At 40.2% G+C, this 18,775-nt stretch overlaps 1 protein-coding gene across 7 annotated transcripts in view; it reads left to right on the forward strand.

Moving 5' to 3' along the window:
* The window catches only part of ZNF827 (zinc finger protein 827), a 106,794-nt gene that overhangs the window by 23,790 nt on the left and 64,229 nt on the right, over positions 1-18,775 (forward strand). For 2 of the 7 annotated variants that reach the window (XM_042828420.1, XM_042828422.1), the window contains exons 2-3: positions 2,708-3,718; positions 8,858-9,030. In XM_042828420.1, coding sequence (XP_042684354.1) covers positions 2,708-3,718; positions 8,858-9,030 — 1,184 coding nt within the window. Of the gene's footprint in view, positions 1-959; positions 1,103-2,707; positions 3,719-8,857; positions 9,031-18,775 lie in introns of those variants that run through there. The other 5 variants (XR_006170485.1, XR_006170484.1, XM_042828421.1 and 2 more) reach the window with 5 other exon arrangements.

Raw genomic sequence — 18,775 nt, forward strand, 5'->3', positions numbered from 1 at the left:
CAGATGAACAACAGGAGGGGGAGCTCTGTGCACTGCCCGAGGTGAAGGGAATTTCTGGCCTTGATGGCAACCTCTTAAGTGAAAAAGATAAGAACTTCACTCCTGCAGCTCCCTGTCAGTAGGATGCTGTTGGCTGCCCTTACGATGGGCAGGACCGATAGAGAATGTGTATCTCTGGGAAAAGAACAGTGATCCAAGTTATGCTACTGTCTGTTACTGTCCTGTCTTGCCTTTGCTGTCTTTTTTTAGTTGCAGATATTGTGTATTTGTGTTAGTGTCAAAGAAGGCCATATAGTGGCCCTGCCAGAGCAGATGTAGTTCCACACCCCACATCCTTACTGTCAATTTGCCAGTGTCCCTACTGTGAGTATTTCCTGGGTTGTCAGCCACAGAAAGGAGAATAGATAGTGAAAATATATGTGGGACGTTTATTTTGTGGTTACTGCAAAAACTGATAGAGGTGAGAGGGAAGAATTAATTTCCAGTGCAAGTAGGATGAACAAGGTTTTAAAGAACAGTGTTATTTAGCAGGTATTTTAAAGGACTGATTGCATCTAGGAATCCGTCAACATAAGGAAGAGGTACGTGTCAAGGAACAGAGAAATTTGGAGGTTTATTAAATTGGAAATTTCTCTAAAAGAGGCCTACTTATCCCTCAAACTGCTATTTTTTGATGACTGAGTGGAGGGAAATACAATTCTCCCTTGTTATTTATGGACAGAGAATGGAGACACGGAGAGAGAGGTTTCGGTGTGGGGAGGATGTTTTAACACAGACAAACGTAAACGTGCATGAAATTAAGCAGTAGGATGTAGGCAGGCTCTGTCTCCAAAGCTGTGCAGTGGTGTCAGCTCTCTGCTGTGCCCTCTTCTTGGTCTGTCAGGTCAAGGAAAGTGCCAGCAAGATGCTTTCCTGGCTCCCAGTCCGTAATTTGCTTGCTTCAGGTAGGTGTGGACAGATCTCTCCTCTGGCTGCACTCAGCTCTGTAGATATCCCTCAGGTTACTTAGTAGTGCTCACAGGGTGAAGAGAGAATATGTTCAGTTTTCCTACAAGCTGCCTTATGTGCTGCCTCGACTGTTTTGTATGCATCTGCTTTATTGGTATGTACCTGATGCTGGCCTTTATCCTTAAGCTACTGTTAACATTGCTGTGTCTGTGATGTTAACTTGGGTGGTATGAAAATAATTTTAGATAAGTGCTTTGGGCTTTTCTTGGTGTTGTTTTGAATAGCAGTGATGCTAAATCTTCTAATTAAAATACTAATCTAAGGAGACGGAGTCGTTTATATAGTGTCTTAAAACGGTGAAAGAAATTGAAGAGCTTTTGAGTAAAAGAAACTTTTACTAAGAGGCACTATTCCTCATATTGTATGTAACATCTAAAAATAAATAACTCTGCCTTCAGATTGTATGCTGTTATCTCTGTATTCAAGATGCAGTTGGCTAGATTTTTCCTTCTTCGATTCATTGGATCAAAGTAATAATACAAATGTAAAATTTTATTTATCAACTTCTCTCCAAGCTTTGCAATTTGCAGGAATTAAGTAAAGAATCTAGAAATAATACATGATTATAGGTACAATACATATCATGCAGGCTTATTTCCAGAATGTCAGAGGAGGGTTATATTAAATGCTTTTGTTTTGCTGCAGTATGATTACAAAGATTGTTTTGTATCTAGGGACACTGAGTCTGAGAGTAAGAAATGTGAGAGCTGTCTAACAAGAGATGATAACATGGATTCAGTTCTGGCATTGTTGCTGTTCTTGATTATGTTCTGATTGGCCTGCAAGATCTGGAAAAGAAAACCAAAAAAAAACCAAAAAAGCCTTGGTCACATCTGTATTACTTTACATACCTTAGAGAAAGAAGAGCAACACAGCTCTATAAACACTGCCAGTTAGATCTGTGGAGAAACTAGATGTATTACAGTTAACCAGAAGAGAAAATATGACTAATTGCATTGAGACTAACAATTTATATTTAAATATATATCTATATGTAGTTTGAAACTTTGATGAAGAGTGACAAGCAAATGAAAAACAAGTAGTGTACCAAAAAAAAAATTGGTTTTAAATGTATGATATTTGTCTTCCAAATAGCTGGAGAGACTAGAGCCTTCGCTTGCATTCATGTATTAGTCATTTCAGGTGTTCAGACATGAAGTGTGTTATTGGTACAAATTTTATTATATTTTAGACAGGGGTCACTGCAGGATTGGGCTAGGATTTAAAGTCTCTGGAAGAAACTTCTTTGAACAACTACAGAACTGATATGCTTTTGAAAGCATGCCTGTTATCTGTACTGAGACTCAAGTATCCAATACTTTCTGGGCCTATTAAATCCTTGCTTTGTACCGTTTGTAACGTTTTGCAGGATGTGCAAACTACTCTAGCAATCGTTGCAATGTACGAGTGGTGCCATGGTATATATTTGTGGCATGTTTATATTGCTGCAGTTTTAGCTGTTTCAGTGATACTGACTGAGCAATGACAAGCTTCCTTGATTTTGTCTTCAAATGAACCCTTTTTCATTTTCAAAACACTTTTTCCTGATCGCTTAATCCAGACTGATGCCAAGTCCATGCACTTCAGTGGAATGTTAGGTGACTATTTAGGAGACTTGTGCAGAGCCAAGTATACTCTATATTAAGCAATTACTTTGAAGAGATTTGGAAATAATACTGTTATTCTTGGTTTCGTACAGATGGTACCAGACAGGAAGAAGTGGAAGGTGAACTCAGTGAAGAGGAACGCTGGTTTGGAAATTCTTCAGAGACTCCTTCAGAAGCATCATATGGAGAAGTCCAGGAGAACTTTAAGTTGTCTCTTGAAGACAGAATCCAAGATCAGTCCACTTCCCCAGATACTTCTTTGGGAAGTGCAACTCCTAGCAGCAACACAGCGGAGTTGGGAACCATTGAAAATGAAGCACTAAGAGACACACTGCAGAGCAAAGAGCACCTTTCTCCTGATGCGTCGTCTCTGTGTGAGGAAGAACCTCCTGGTTCAAATAAGCCACTGAGTAGTAACCTGAGGCGGCTGTTGGAGGCTGGCTCCCTCAAGCTGGATGCTGCTGTTACAGTCAATGGCAGAGTTGAGTCCCCGGTAAATCTTGGCTCAAATCTCTCCTTCTCTCCACCTGCTCATCATGCCCAGCAGCTCAGTGTGCTTGCCAGAAAGCTAGCTGAGAAACAGGAGCAAAGTGACCAATACAATGCAGGTAGTCACTTTATATGGAATCAAGGTAAGTGGTTGCCAAACTCAACCACCACCTGTAGTTTGTCCCCCGATTCAGCTATCCTGAAACTGAAAGCCGCAGCCAATGCTGTTCTGCAGGACAGATCTCTTTCAAGGACTGAAGATAATGTAAGATTTGAATCCTTTTCCTCACCTTTTAGCTCCCAGTCTGCCAGCTCCACATTAGCAGCTTTATCAAAAAAAGTGAGTGAAAGAAGCATGACTCCTGGGCAGGAGCACCCGCCTCCGGCTAGTTCTTTCCTTTCTCTGGCTTCTATGACCTCTTCAGCTGCCCTGCTCAAAGAGGTTGCTGCAAGGGCTGCAGGCACCCTGTTGGCAGAGAAGAAGAAATCACTGGTTGCTGAGGATCCCCTGCAGCTTTCAGAGATGAAGCAAGAGAAAGCAACTCCACCACAGTCTTTGGAATTATTGCTACTGCCAGTCTCTAAGGGAAGAGCATCCAAACCCACTAGTACAGGTATGGATATGGTTTGAGCAACTAAATAGAATGCATTTGCTTTTCTGTAGCCTTACATAGCATTTCTTCAGTGGGTCTGGATTTGTTTTGATTCTGTGTATTATGGGAACAGTAATTAAGTACCGTAGGGAAACAATAGAAAAGCTTTTTAAAATACCAGTTGAAGACCAAACTCACAAATGTTTCCATTCGTTGAAAGATACAAGGGTTCAAGTTCAGTAACTTTTTTTTTTTTTTTTTAAATTTCATACAATGGCATTTCCCCCCCCCTCAGCACGTTCAAAATAAATCCACAAAAATATTTAATGGAGAAGATCAAAGAATCCCTGTTAGGGAGCTCACAGTATCAGTGAGCATATACAAAACTCGTGCTTTTGAAATACTGGACAAGGAAGAATTCTCCCTCCTGCTGTCTCTGTCACAAATGGACTTTTGTATAATCGCTTACTACCCTGTCCTAATTTACCAGAGTATATTATTATGTTGCCACTTTTCATTAAATTTTTTTTGCAGCATGAACAAATCTCACATGTTCAGTCTTTTACAAAGCTTTGTCATTAAAAAAAAAGTGAACTGCCTTTCTCTGATTTAGCTCAACAAGACTATTTCTCACTTGAGCCTTCTCTCCACCAGTTCCGACTGTTGGCATCCAAGGAACTGGGCTTACAGGGCATAAAAAAAAATATAGTCTTGGTAACAAAAGCTTTGAAGAGCTGGTAGGCCACGCAGGACAACATAAATTACCTGTCTTCAAAACTAGGAAAAACAAGATTTCTTTCACCTCTTTTTATAAAATGTTCACATCAGTAGTTGTATATTCTAGTGGATAATACACACTTCTCATGTCTACTATCAGCGCTCTTCCTCCACTGGTAGGGAGGAAGCTCACCAGGTATCTTCACAAGGTGCACAAAGTGGCTCAGTGCGTTCGAGCTGCATCAGACTGAATGTGTGTGGAACGTTAGCCTGACTGCAGGAGTGCAGCAAACCAGTTGGGGAGCCTGATGAGGCCATTGTAAGAAAGGGGTCTGATGAGTGCAGCTGAGAGCAGTTTTTTACTGCAAGATGCAAGTGCTCTGCAAGGGCTTTGCTGGTATATTTTGCTAAGGCAGTTAAAGTGGCAAACTTTTCTTGCCATGGGTCTTGGCATAAGGTTCCCATTTGTTTAAATAAAGTCCTTTTCAGAGTAACAGAAGCGAAACCAGAAAAAGGCCCCTTTGTGTTGGGCATTGATGCAACTTTCTGATACAGACTCGTCTTCTTACAGGAAAGGCAGCTATAGGAAAGGCGAAAGGTTAAAATTAATTTGTAGTTATTTGTTTCTTGCTGGAAAAAAAAAAAAAGCTCCCTTTTCACTCGGGAAAGGTAGATATTTGTAATAAAATCCAGGTTCTTGTTCAACTAACAAACTGTGTACTTTATGCAGCTTATACTAGGGGAATGCTCTGGCTCTGGTAGTAGCATCGCTTCATAAACCAGCTCTGATGCAGCAAATTCCTAGCAACTGTTCTCTTTGCTGAAGGCTCTAGCTTACTGTACTGCTGAAAGATAACAATAGGGGCCGACTGCTTCAGGTCCTTGGTAACCAAGGAACAACTATTCATTTTTTATAATATATGGGACTAGGATCCCAAGAGGAAGGGTGTTTCCTTTCAGTTTATACGCACTGGGCCAGGGCCAGTTGGCATCCAACCTGACTTTATAGTGTAATGTTCATAACAAAAGATCTTCTAAGTCGGTTTTCTAATACACAATTAAGTTTTTCCTTTCTAAATAATTAACCAACTGAAAACAAAAAGCAAGCTGCTGGTTAGCATATCTTGTTGATGTTGATTGTGGAAAGCCAAATTCTTGTTTCCTTTGGCCATGGAGGAATGGAGCTCACAAAAAAAAAGTCACTGTTAGTCAAAAAGGTCAGAAGTGACCTTTGATTGGAAGATTCTGTAAAAATTGTGTAGGGTAGCAGGGCATGTGTATTTTTACCATAAAAATAAATGTCACACATTCTCAATTCCTTTTGCATTTATGACCTTACGGCATTAAAAGCAAAAGACCAATATTTCACTTCATAATGCTGTTTACTGTAATCTGTAATTGTGTGGGTAGTTGCTTCTTGAGACCTAGGGTTTTTGGTTTGTTCCCAGACCAGTAGGAATAGGTTTTGCTCCCCTGTTGTGCTTAGAGTATTTAAGGTACTGGTGATTTTAATTTGTTGTTACAAATCTGTTTTACTTACCCACCAGCAGCATCCTGCTTTGGTTATAAGATCAGTACTCTGTAAGAAATTCTGTGTTGACAAGTAAGGAATAGCAAAGATGGAGGCTATTTTGAAGCAGATGTTAATAACAAGAGTATTTCTGCTGCTCTTTTGTCTGTGATTTTGAGCTGTTTGGTCAGACGTATTTCAGGCAAGAGGCTGGAGCTGTGACTTACAAGAACATCGTCAAGTGATGCTGCAGGTCGGGTTTGGTGGGCTTGATCATTACTTGTATGGATTAGCGTGAAAGGGTAAAAAGAAGGCTCATTTTGTTAGCAGTCTATTTGCTAGTATTGCCAGCTGTACTAGTTGCTTACATGTTTTGGATCAAACTTAGAAGGAAGTCTGTAATCTCTGTTAAAATTCTGATGTCATTTCTGAATGAGTATAGGCAGCAGACCCTTTTTTTAACTGACTGAATACTTGCTTGGTAATAACTTTTTGTCTGCAATGCTTGCAGTTGTGTTCCCAGATTTTCTTCCTGGCTAATTCTCAGTTCACTTTTTTCAAGTAATTGATGCTGTGTGACATAAGATGGATGTCAGTGTAAATGAAGGAAAGCTGAAAACGCCATTTTTTTCCTTTTGCTGAGGTAAATGAAGTAAAGCGCTAACATGGCTGAGCCTTGAGCAGGGTCGATGTAATTCCCATTCGCCATTAATTGTCAGTATTATTGGTCGAGTCACAGTATTGCAGAGTCATAGGAGCTGGAGGGGTCCTCTGACAATCATCTAGTCTAACTCCCCTGCTGAAGCAGGTTCCCTAGAGCAGATGACACAGGAAAGTGTGCAGGTGGGTTTTGAGTATCTCCTGGGTAGGAGATGCCTTCTGGGTGGATTGTTCCAGTGCTCTGTAACACTCAAAGTAAGGAAGTTCTTTCTCATGTTAGTACAAAGTTCCTGTATTGCAGTTTGTGCCGTTGCCCCTTGTTCCATCACTGGGCACTGCTTTAACGAGCCTGGCCCCGTCCATTTGGTCCCTGCGCTTTAGATATTTATATGCACTGAAGGCCCAGAAGCAGAAGAAAGGCTGAAAGGAGCTGCTGCTCACCAAAGGTACTGCTAGCACACTCGGGCCACTCAAGACATCCAGCAGCAATGGTGGGCTACTGTGTGGCTTCACCGTTACTGGCTCCCAGAAGAACCACGTGTTGTACCGTATCTTGACAAAAGACTGCAGCCCCGCTGCCCACCACCACACCACCCACCCTTTGCTCCTCACCCTGAGGCTTGCTTAAGGTGGCTGTGCGGGCACCACCTGCCTGCCTCCCTTCCTGCCCTGCTGCTCAGCCCCCCCTCATGCTGCCCAGGAGGCAGAAGGCATTTGGTCCATTTCTTTTGTGAAGTGCTGAATTGCTATTGGTTCATCTTGTTTAGGGATTTATTTTTAGTGGGCAGGAAAAATAGATTAAAAACAAAAAATAGGCTTGTTACACATTTCTGTTCTGAATCCTGCGTGGTAGCCAGATGCTGGAGAAAAGGTAATGAGAGAAGGGAAATAAATGCTAGGAAAAAAAAAAGCTAACAATATGTATTTCTTTCTATTTCTCACTTTTTTTTTTTTTTTTTTTCTGAGGAAGTAAAGATGCTAAAAAAGTGAAACAAGTAATTATAGCATTGGTTTTGGCATGCTCTTTAGAGATTCAGAGAGGGGAACACTTTGATAATAAGTTGAGTGTGATAGAAAATTTCATGAGTAGAATTTCTAAAATGGCAAAAGTACATGCTTTGTCAGTGTGTCCTTTTTTTGCACTTAGACACTGAGTACCTAATTGGTGGAATTACAGTCTTTGTTTCCTACTTAATAAGAGGAATTATTTTTGAGGATATGATAAATCTTTCTGGAGGTTTTTACTACTTAGTTCCTCATCAAGGGAATTTGGTGTTTGCTATATTCTTATCAGTAGGAAATAACTGATAAAAATGAGGTGAAATATTCTGAGAGACATTCCTGACAGTAGGGATAAGCATTGTTGAGCTCTGGATATTTGAAAACAGTCTGGAAAAAAAAGCTTCAAATTCTGTAGTAATTCTAGGCTTTTGTAGTAAGCAGAGGAAGTTGTGACGAGGGGAAGAGTGGATGGTTAGTTGTGTATGGTCAGCAGCAAGGGATTTCTCTTTCCGTCAACCTTGAGATGGTTCCACACGCAGGGGACTAACCATATTTACTTGACAAATGCCATCAAATCCTTTTACTATCTTAGCACAGTAAAGCAGAGTGAAAATGTTTAGGAAGGCAGTGGATTTAACGCCCTGGTAGCAAGCAGAGTAGAAGGATACCCGTGACCCTAGGACTACTGATGGCTGAAGTTGCAGCAGCATCTGCTTGAGCCCTGGTTAAACGATTCTCCTGTTAAATATGTCTGAGATGCAATGCCAGCATGCTTATCAGTTAAGCTGTGAAGTGCTCTGTGTTTTATATCCCCCGTGTTCTGGCTAACCGTCGAATGTGGGAATGGATCATTTTGGAACAATTAAGCATATTTTCCATACCCGACTACAACTGGCATTTGATAGGAAATGAGGCTGAAAAGTGATGATTATGAGAGACATCCATCTCAGTTCTGTTAAATTGTAAGGAACATTAGCACGAGGTGAGACAGAATAGCATCCCCTACTGATTAGCCAGAGGATGTTTGGGACATTAACCTTTGTAAAATTATTGTGACCTTTCTTAGAGGGAGAATAACTAGATTAACTGGGAAAGGGACATGCAGGGGGAGGAACTGAAATTTCTGATATGTGTTGTTGTTTAACTGTTGCGTCCCTTTGCAGATGCAATTCTAGCACTGAAAAATGGTATCTTGAGTACGTTTACAGGAGAAAAGCATTCAATAAGTGTCTGTAAAGGATCCTCTCTTTCTCTTCCCCCGTTCTGCTAAGCCTCAGAAGAAGAAGGAGGAAAACCTTTCCAGTGTCCAATCTGTGGTTTGGTTATCAAGAGGAAGAGTTACTGGAAACGGCACATGGTGATTCATACAGGTTTGAAAAGTCATCAGTGTCCACTCTGTCCATTTCGCTGTGCGCGTAAGGACAATCTCAAATCACACATGAAGGTAAGGGAAGTGTTTACTGACTATCAAAGCATTTGACTTGTCAATCAGGAAATGATAGTGCAACGAACATACTTCAGTGGCATTTGCGAGAATTAAAGTTCACTATTAATGCTATAATTATGTCTTTATTTAAATAGAGACACCATAATTAGATAAGAAATGAATTGTTTTCCTTTGCTTGCCTTTCCGTTTTATGTTGTGTGGAAACTGCCCTGTTTGAGTTCACTTGATGCAGCACAAGTTGTCTGTGATAGATTTAGTTATGGACCTGGAACCACCAGAAGCGGGGATATTAGCTGAGATGTGACACCATGCAAACACAGGGGTTCTGCTTTCAGGATGCATGCGAGTATCTGTCTGCCATTGCAATACCCTAAGTGAGTGTAGAAACTTGGCCTACAGCTCTTCAGTTTTAGTTTTATCCTTGCCATGGTTTTTAACTGCAGATACTCCAGAAATGAAGCATCCAAAATGATGAAAAACAGGTTATACTGTAATGTTTTGTTTTGAAGTGTTTCTGCTAAACTTAAGGTATGTTTTTAATTCAGCCTACGTTTTAGGCTCCTGAAGAAACTTAACCAACATTTATGTTGATATAGAGAATAGAAATGGAGAAGAAATTTAGAAGAACAAGTATTCAGCAGAAGTACTGTATGATGGCAAAGCACAAAGTACCTGATCTTTGCGTACGGTAGGGCATGCCTGGTGAAATAAAAATGGTACCTGGCCCATTGATCCACGGATAAAGAAGCTGAAGGGGAAAAAGTTTACTTTGTTAATACTGTTGAGCTATTATAATTGCAGTGAAATGTTTTATTAGTTTGTATTTTGTTTGCTTTGGACAACAGGTCTCTCAGTGTATGGGGGGGGACAGGAGTGTCAGTTGAGCTTCTGTGTGCTGCAATTGCAAAATCTTGAGTTGGCTGGACAGGAGTCTTGCCTTGCTTAGACCTCAGTAACTGTTAAGTATTAGATCAGATGATTCAGTGATCATAATAGCAGATCATGCTGCATTTCAGGTCCTTGCTAGGTCTTGTAATGATCCTCCCGAAGTCTCGAAGTTAACATCTTCTCCTAGTGTAAATCAGTGCACAATTCCCAGGCATCCTTAGTGTATTATGCTGAACCTAATCAGTTCCAAGTAGGTTTGGTATTTGCAAGTCTTTTTTTTTATTATTTTTTTTTATTTTTAGGACTTAGTAGAAGACATGAAAGAATGAGATCTAAGTACAGTAAGAGAAGTTTTTCGTTTTCAGTTGTTGACAGTCTGCACAGAGGCACGCATCGCCTGAAAATTTGCTCTTCTTTGGCAGAGGCCTGTTATTGTCCAGTGTTTTGTGAAAGATCTCTCTGTTATTCCCTGCGGAAATTCTTAATCTCTGCATTTTGTACCTTTTTGGAATTATTATTATTTACAGGGCAAGGGCCTATCCCTTACTTTTCCATGTGGTGATTTCCGTGGAAGGTCATAGATCTGATTTCTTCCAGCATCCTGAACTTTTTCACTGTCTCTGTGTGCTATCAGGTTGGTGGCTCTCTGAACCCTTGCAGTCTTCTCTGCTCCCTGCCTAAGCTAAACCCCTTTATTATCTGAACCCGTGTTGTCTTATAACAAACTCCTAATGAAAGCAAAGTAACGGTAGTATTTATTATTTGTTAGTATGGTGATTATTGCTTAATTTGAGCTCATTTTGAGTCTCTCTTAGATTTATTGTGTAAGTAAGATTCTAAGGCTCTTCAGTCGGTGCAGTCTAGTCATGCAGGTTGTGATGGACTCAGTGATCTTTGCTAGTAAAACTGCTTTATTTAAGATTAAGCCAATTGCTTTATAAAACTAATTGGCCAGTATTTGATCTTTTATTCTTGCTTGTAGTCTTACGAATAGATGCATAAAATCGTGAGTACAGATATTTGCAAGATAATATTCTAGCTTAATTTCCAGGGGTTGCATACACTTCCTCATTCACATTGTCCATTCATAAAAACATTGTCTATCAAGTCAGAGTTTCTGTGAAATTGAAATATTTGCATAGTATAGATGAATGAAATAGAGACATGTTAGTCATTTGTTCAACAGCAGTGTCAGATATATTTTGAGTTCTCTTCGATAAAAAGTATAAATTGATACCAAGATTAAAAATAAAATAAAAAATCAGTTTTCTTTTCTGATTATAAAAACGTGCTGCTTTTAAATCTCTATCTCAATAAATATGAGGCTTTAGAACACACACAAATACACACATATATATATTTAAGCTAACGGTGTTCAAAATTGAGTGAATACACAACAGAAATAGTACAGCACAGCTGGAATTTAGGATGTAGTATTCTGGCAACTTCAGCTGGATAATTTGGTTCTTTTCATTGTCCCCAAATCCTCCGGGAGCTACCTGGTCTTATCTCCTTCCTGGCAGGAACCCCATGAAGTCAGAGCTGCCTCTAGCTCTCCACTCCTCTCTTTCTCCCCATGAATTAACAGCAGCTGCAGGTGAGACTGCAAAATTACCGTGCTAGGATGGTGTTTGTCATTATAACTCGATTTTTTACTCTACTGTGTTATTACAAGCTCAGTGTTGTTTTTTTTGTTTGTTTGTTTGTTTGTTTTTGTTAATGTTCCTCTTTAATTTTAAGTTGATCCATTGTTCCATTGGTCAGGATGACAGACAAAACCTGTTGAGATATTTTGTCCAGCTCCCGTCTTCCAAATCTGATAATATTGTCTTTATTTCCTCTCAGGCAGCGTAGCTGTGAGCTGGAGTACCTCCTCTTTTTTCTGTGTTCTTGTAGGCATTCTCCATTGAATCTGAAAGTTTAGAGTTTAATTTCCGTTAGCAGTTTGTGTGTGTATTCATATGGGACTCCCATATTCTGTGTATGTTTAGGTTAATGAATAATGTCTATAGAATATAAATAATGTGTTATTTTCCAGCAGTTATAACACACCAAACTCGTTGGCCAAGAATATAATATTGCCAACATTTTTGATGTCTTGTCTCCTGCTGAAGGAAATCTTAAAAGAGAGAGAGTTGGACAGATTCCAGCCCTGACCACGCTCAGATCTACATGTGCAACCCACCGTGTTGATGAAAGCTTTCTTCCAGGCACTTTGCCTGGCCAGCTTGCAACTGAAGGCAAGGAAGTAAAGTGCAAGAAGGGAAATGGAAGGAATGTTTCCGTGCAATGAACAAGACAGACTGAGTGAATTGCCTTTTAAGGCATGTAGTTTTATCTATAATTGTTACATGGAATTTCAGTTCCACAGTGATAGGCACCTTAGAAAAATCCTAAAATAGACACGGTACAGAATTTTATTAGTCTATTTTGGAGACAAATTATAGTGCTTGCATAACCACAAGTTTTGGCCCTTTTTCCTAGGAATCTGAGAGTAGCATCTCAGGACTTGAGTCTGGTATCACAGTGTGGTTTCCTGGGGCCCAAAGGGTATTGAAAGTAAAAACAAAAAAATGAATGGGCATATGAGAGAGGTGTCCTGCCCTGTCAAGCGGCAAATCTTCCTCTCCAGTTATCTAAATGCATGCTCAGTTTGACTATGTTATTTTCTTTCTGAGTGAAAAAAATCAAATGCTAGTTCTGAAGCTGCAGAAGGTAACAGAAAGGGGTGCTGTAGTTTAGCAAGGTGTTTTCAGGCCGTTCTGTTTTTACTGGTGCAGTAACACAAGCATCAGTCAGATTTTGGCCAATTGGTATCTTTGGATCATATACATCCCTTCCTCAGCAATTGGTGGAAGTTTAGCCTGTGAGATCATGCAGATACGTTCCAAGAAAGCAACAGGATATTAGCCTGAGTACTTGGAAAGGGGAACAAGGAAGAGGAGCATATGGCCAAAAATAATACCTATAAATGTTCCTTGTGCTGCTATATAGACATAATGCCGAAATGAGTGAGCCAGCTCTTCTAGCAGTGGAAAAGAAGTTTTGTTGTGAACATGTGCTGAAGCAGGATGTTGTGATAGAAAATGAAGAAATGGAAGATTGAACTTAGCAGAAAAGGCAAATGCAATGGCAAGTAGATTGTGAGGTGCTTGAAAACAGAATCTTCCTGCTTCTGTTTCTTGTGAAGGACAGTGTGATGTAAGAATAATACTTCTGTTATATTCAGAGGATTATAATCAACCTGCTGATTAGGGGGGCTATCGATTACACAATAGCGGGAATGAGGAAAGACTCTGAAGAATGTAAACAGGTCCTTACTACTCTCCCCCTCCCCCGTTAGTGATTTGTTTTTCTCTTTATCTTTCTTAGCCAAGTTCAGAAGACTGAATGATCATTCCTAGTCCATTTTGGTGAAAGACAGAGCTGGTTACTTTAAAGCATCTTCACTGTATTGAGAAGGAGATAGGCTGTATTTTATGTGAGCGTTTTCTGTTTAGTTATGTTTAAGCTAACCTTAAAGATCCATGGGAGGCCCCTATGATTCCATTACCTCACCTCAGCTGAGGGGAGGTAATACAAACTGACACAGCTTTCCTGCAACGGAAGTCTGTGCCCCAAGACACAGATATATACCATAAGTGACTTAAAATACTTGCCTTTTAATCTTGGCACTTTGTGCTTATGGTGCAAGAGTAAGACATGAAATGCAATGATGTCTTAAAATCTTAAAGATAAAATAATTTTATACGTGTTATATATGTATATTATTTATATATTTTCAATATGTAGTCCAGTCTTGCAGAAAGGCTTTTTTTTTTTTCTTTTTTTTTTTAGCAAAGCAAGGAAACAGTTTCAAAAAGAAAGTACTTTATAGTGTATGCATCCTCAGGTGAAGGATCAGACCAAAACTAGTGTCTTATAAATACACTTTTGAAAAGCAATATTTTGAAAATGAAGGAGCTTATCAGAAATGAAATGGTAGCGGGCACTTGGAAGATGCAAAATACAGACCTTTCAACTGCACCCGAATGCAGTCTTAGGAGAATACATTTTGCTACAAGGTTTGAAAAAGAGCCAACGAACCAAGAACAAACAAATGAGAAAATTAGTGGGGAGACAAGTATGGTAAATGGACAGGTTGTAGTTGTTGCTGGCAGTAGTTGTTGTTTAAACAGATACCCCTCATGAAGGTGTTAGTTTGCATCAAAGTAAGTGAGAGAAAGAAAACCTATAATAGGTAAAGAAAAAGCTGCTAACTAGATTCCTGAATGTAAGTCAGAGTGAGTAGCCAGAAGCAAACATTCACTCCCCCTCACTCGACAACCTGATTTTCCTTTGAGATTACTGTTCTTGGAATAAGAGGAGGTATTTTTCTAAGTGTGAAAAAAAGACAAACAAACAGAAAGCAATAAAACCTCAAGTTCCACAAAAGAAAGATGAATGCCAAACCTTCCCTTCCTGTGCTTCGTAAGTAGAAGGGAGAATTTGTTCCCAAATATAAGGAAGGGGGCAAGTGAAGATCTACCTGATGGGTGCTATAAAATGGCAGGATTAGCCAATGTCACCATTTCCCTCAGCCCTACTACCTTTGCAGGTAGGTGGGATCTCATCACTTGAACTGGTTGGTAAGTTGGCCAGGATGTTGCTTATAAGGGTGAAAACTTGATTTAACAAGCTGCTTGTGATACCAGAAATATTAGTATGTTGAGGAAAAAAATGTAACGGAACATATAATGATATGAATAATGTGATACGGTAGGGACACGTGGCTTCTGTAAAAGAAAGTGATGTGTTCTTCCACTAAGATGTTTTGAGCACGTCAAGAAAATCATGGACTTGAGAATCAGCTGAAATTTGTTTGCCCTTTACAAAAGCCTTTGGCAAAGCTTCTCATCAAGAAGCTGCCAAATAAATTAAGTAATGTGATGTATTGTGGCAAATTAGAAATTTAGCAAGAGATGGTAAAACAAAGGGTAGGAAGAAACTAGCAATGTTAATCATGACAAAAGGTTATCAGAGGGGTGCTCCATTACGAAGAGTAGAGTTGTGCGTATTTTAACAAATGTAATCTGCACAAAGTGATGGCTGTGGGGTAGGAGAATTGTAGATGATACAATCTTATGCACAATGAATCAAAATTAGAAAAGGCAAAACTTGAAAGGGAATAAAAAGAACTTGCTGGCAGACAAATGCAAAGGCAAATGAAGTTATTGTTGACAAATACAAGGCCGTGTGCCTTGGGAACAGCAGTCTTAAACTGATCATGCACCTGAGTGTCTTTAATATAGCAAACTGTAACTACTCAGAGAAGATATCTGGATATCACTGCAGCCAGTTCAGTGGAAACCTTTTCTTGGCATATGCAGCAGTGGTTAAAAAGTATGTTAGATATTCAAATATGCATAGAGTAGAACTGAAATAACACTGAAAATATTGCGCTATTATAAATGTGTGGTGTGCTGCCACTTTTGATCTCACTTCTGATGCATATTGTGTATCAAAAAGATACATTAGTAATAGAAGGTGTTTTAAAAGGTGACAGTGAGAATGATTAGTGGGATGGCAAGAACTTTCTTCTCCCTTTGAAAAAGAAACTGAAAAGAATGGGACTAGCAGGTTTAAAAAGAGGGTGAGATCAAAATAATGCATGTGGTAGAGAAGAGAAATAGAGCTGACTCTTTTTTATCTTTCTTAAAGTGTGAGACTGAGGAGGCAGCAAGGGAAATTAAAGAAACAAACAAAAAATTTTCTTTAAGTAACTTGTGCCCCAATTCCCAAACCATGTCTAAAGTTTGTAAGAACTGTGTAGGCCTGTTGAAGCTTACGTCAGTCACACACAACAAAAGCTGTAGAAATGCAAAAGATTGTTTGAGACCAGGAAGACAGAAAGGTTAAAATAAAGATATACTTGGCACAGTCAAGGAGAATATCCACAATTAAATGAGGCAAACTCAGAAGGTAGAAACTGAGACTCAGGAGAAAACTTTTCAGCTGCCCTCGTCTCCTTTTGCTTGTGGTTCTTGCTGTCAGCATGGGACAGGAGCTGGCTGAGGATGCAGTGATTATCCATGTTAGGGGTTATCCATCTCCCATTGCAATAGCCCTGCCACTACCAACAGCAGCCTGGTTGAGTCTGAAGAGGACATCTGGTGGCTTGCGTAGCATTAGCACAGTTTAAGAGCCATTTGCTGGAGGGAGAAGGCAGCTTGTTGGGCTCTCTTGTGATTGTCTTTCTGTGGAGCTTCACAGGGTTTCTCCTTTATTCTGCAACAAGTGGTTGCTGCCCCGACTCTTCTTATAGCATAGGAGAGCTCCCCCTGGACCCGCTCCAACAGCTCGGAAATCTTGGGTTTTGAATTCTGTCGTTCCTTGGCTACCAGCTATAAAGTACTTCGTTATAGGAGAAACTCATTGGTGACACTGCTGTTGTCTTTGGACAGGAGAGAAATCCAATTCAGATGAATCAGTCTCCCCGTTCTCATTGATTCTCGTAAGATATTGCAGGGTGTCATGCCGTGTGCCTGGGCAGAGAATGTGGCTTCCACACAGACTTTCCCACCAACTGCAGTGATGACAGCCCTATGAAGGCATCGTATTGATAGTTCTGATACAGGGCCTCCAGAAGTGGTTAAATATGTAGGCAGGGAAATGCTGATTGGTGGAGATCCTGGAGACAAGTTCTGGCATACAAGATCTCAGTGGGTGTAAGAGAGAAAGTTGCCATGGTGAGAGTGCTTGCTACCATTAGCACCATCTTGGTGCTCTTCATGTGAAGGAAATTGCTTAAATTCTGCTGTGCTTACAGACCATCCAATTTCCAATAACGTGGATGGTCAGTCTGGTTGGCGTTTCCATTGTAACCTATTAATGTTTTGAAATTACTGTGCTGCTGCTGTTCTGCAAGATTATTGCTTTAAAAGCTAATGCTAATCTAAGACCGTTCTAATTTGTTGTTGTTGTTGTCAGGTGCAATTTTAAGATTCCCAAATTACTTTGTCTGTAAATGTCATGCTTATACAATACTGAGAATGTCTTTCTATAAAGTGGCAGACCAAAAGAAGTTCTCTCTAGCTGTTTGTTTTGCACCTTATCTCCAGAGCCCTTGAGGAACCACTGAATGCAAATTGGCACAGCACTAGTGAAATATGTTTTCATTGACTGCCAAGAAGACTAAAAGAAGGAGGTCTCGCAACTTCACGTTTTTGGGGACCTGTGTTCAAGTCCACTGTGTGTAGAGAATGGTAGATGTCATCTTGTGATTGAATTCCTCTTACTATATAAAGAATGAATCTGGCCGAATCTTTTACTGTGGGAAACTTCTTCCAGTCAGAATTATAACAAAGTTTTATTTGGAAAATGCTGCAGCTGCCCCCACAGCCTGCACCAGGACTATCAGGATGTTGGTCTCAGCACTGTGGGAAATCACAAAGTGCTGAAAGCCTTAACTACAGCTAGGCCTTCCAGGCTCCCTCATGGAAAGCTGAGTTTTGACTGGAGCTGGAGCTCTCAGAGCTTTTAGACTTCCAGACTTCAGCAGCAAGCTTTGATTCTCTGGCATGTCTGCCTCTGAGCCAAGCCCAGAGAATTTAGAAGAAGAGTGCCACCCAGCTAGATAGGGAACGATGTCTGATTTGCTAAGGGTTCATTGAACCCGTCCGTGTTTCAGGTGGAATATTTTGCATTCAACAAATGGCCACTTTTCAACAAAAATTCTGTCTTATTGAAATGTTTCCAGCCATCTCAAGTCACAAGTGAAAGCGAATGTGTGGAGCTCAGTCTGGTGCCAGTTTGTCCTGATAACGTGTCAGCAGTTGGTAAGGGACAAGTGTGTGTATTTGCCAGTCTTTCCGAAGGGAGTAGCCTTGAATGCTGATGTGAAGGTTTAAAATTTATTTATGAAGCTATGGAGAAAAAACTTTTCCATGCACTGGCCACTATTATGCTGAGCTCAATTATTCTTTTCCTTTCATGAGTGATGTGCGGATGTGTATTGCACAATTATTTATACGTAGTTTGTATTAATGAGTGTATTTGTTTAACTATGAAGGATGCTCCAAAAGTAATGCCTGCTGTTTGTTTCCTTGGAAACTACAACGTTGGAAAGAGCACAATAGCACTACTTGATACAGCAAATTCTCAGCTTCCGAAGACTATTTTTAACATAGTCACTACCATTAGGTGTGCATTGTCGCCAGCAACAAACGAGGTCTGCATGCAAAAATCTGCACTGCCACCACTGAAACACTCCACTCACCACCTCAGTGTGCTCACATGCACTGTTAGGTCTCCATAAACATTCAGCAAGCATCGCTGAATGTCAGTGGGTGCCATTTTTTTCTGCATGGAGGAATTCAGTGACACACCTTTGTGTCGTACGCACTTCCACACCAGATGCCGTTTTGTCACACTGCCCTTCTGGTGCCTTCTGTCACACAACAAAAAATTTGATGGAGTATTTTCAGGAAGCTTCTATTTCTACTGCTGTACCACCAATATCTGCTTCTGATGTCATGGGCCAATGTGATTAATAGGTGGCATTATTTTTGGAGCAGCCCTCATAGATAATGCATACACCATTGCAGATGGATGGATGGAGTTCTCTTTACAAGGTGTCAGGATCCGGCCTGGGGATTCTGAGCATTGTGTAGTCACATTGGAGCATGCAGACTTTATGAGGCAGAGCCTTAGTCAAAATACAAGGACAATGGGATTAACTGATTTAATGAATTTATAGAGTTAGCTGACAGACACCATCTCTCCTGTTTGTATTTTATCAAAACAAAGCAGTTTATTTTCCAGTGGAATTAATTTCAAGTGGTTCAGTGGTGCCTTGGTATTGCCAGGTGTTTGG

This window comes from Centrocercus urophasianus, unplaced genomic scaffold (genome assembly GCF_019232065.1).
Source record: "Centrocercus urophasianus isolate 14NV4802_14NV808 unplaced genomic scaffold, USGS_Curo_1.0 seq_3, whole genome shotgun sequence".
Taxonomy (NCBI): Eukaryota; Metazoa; Chordata; class Aves; order Galliformes; family Phasianidae; genus Centrocercus; species Centrocercus urophasianus.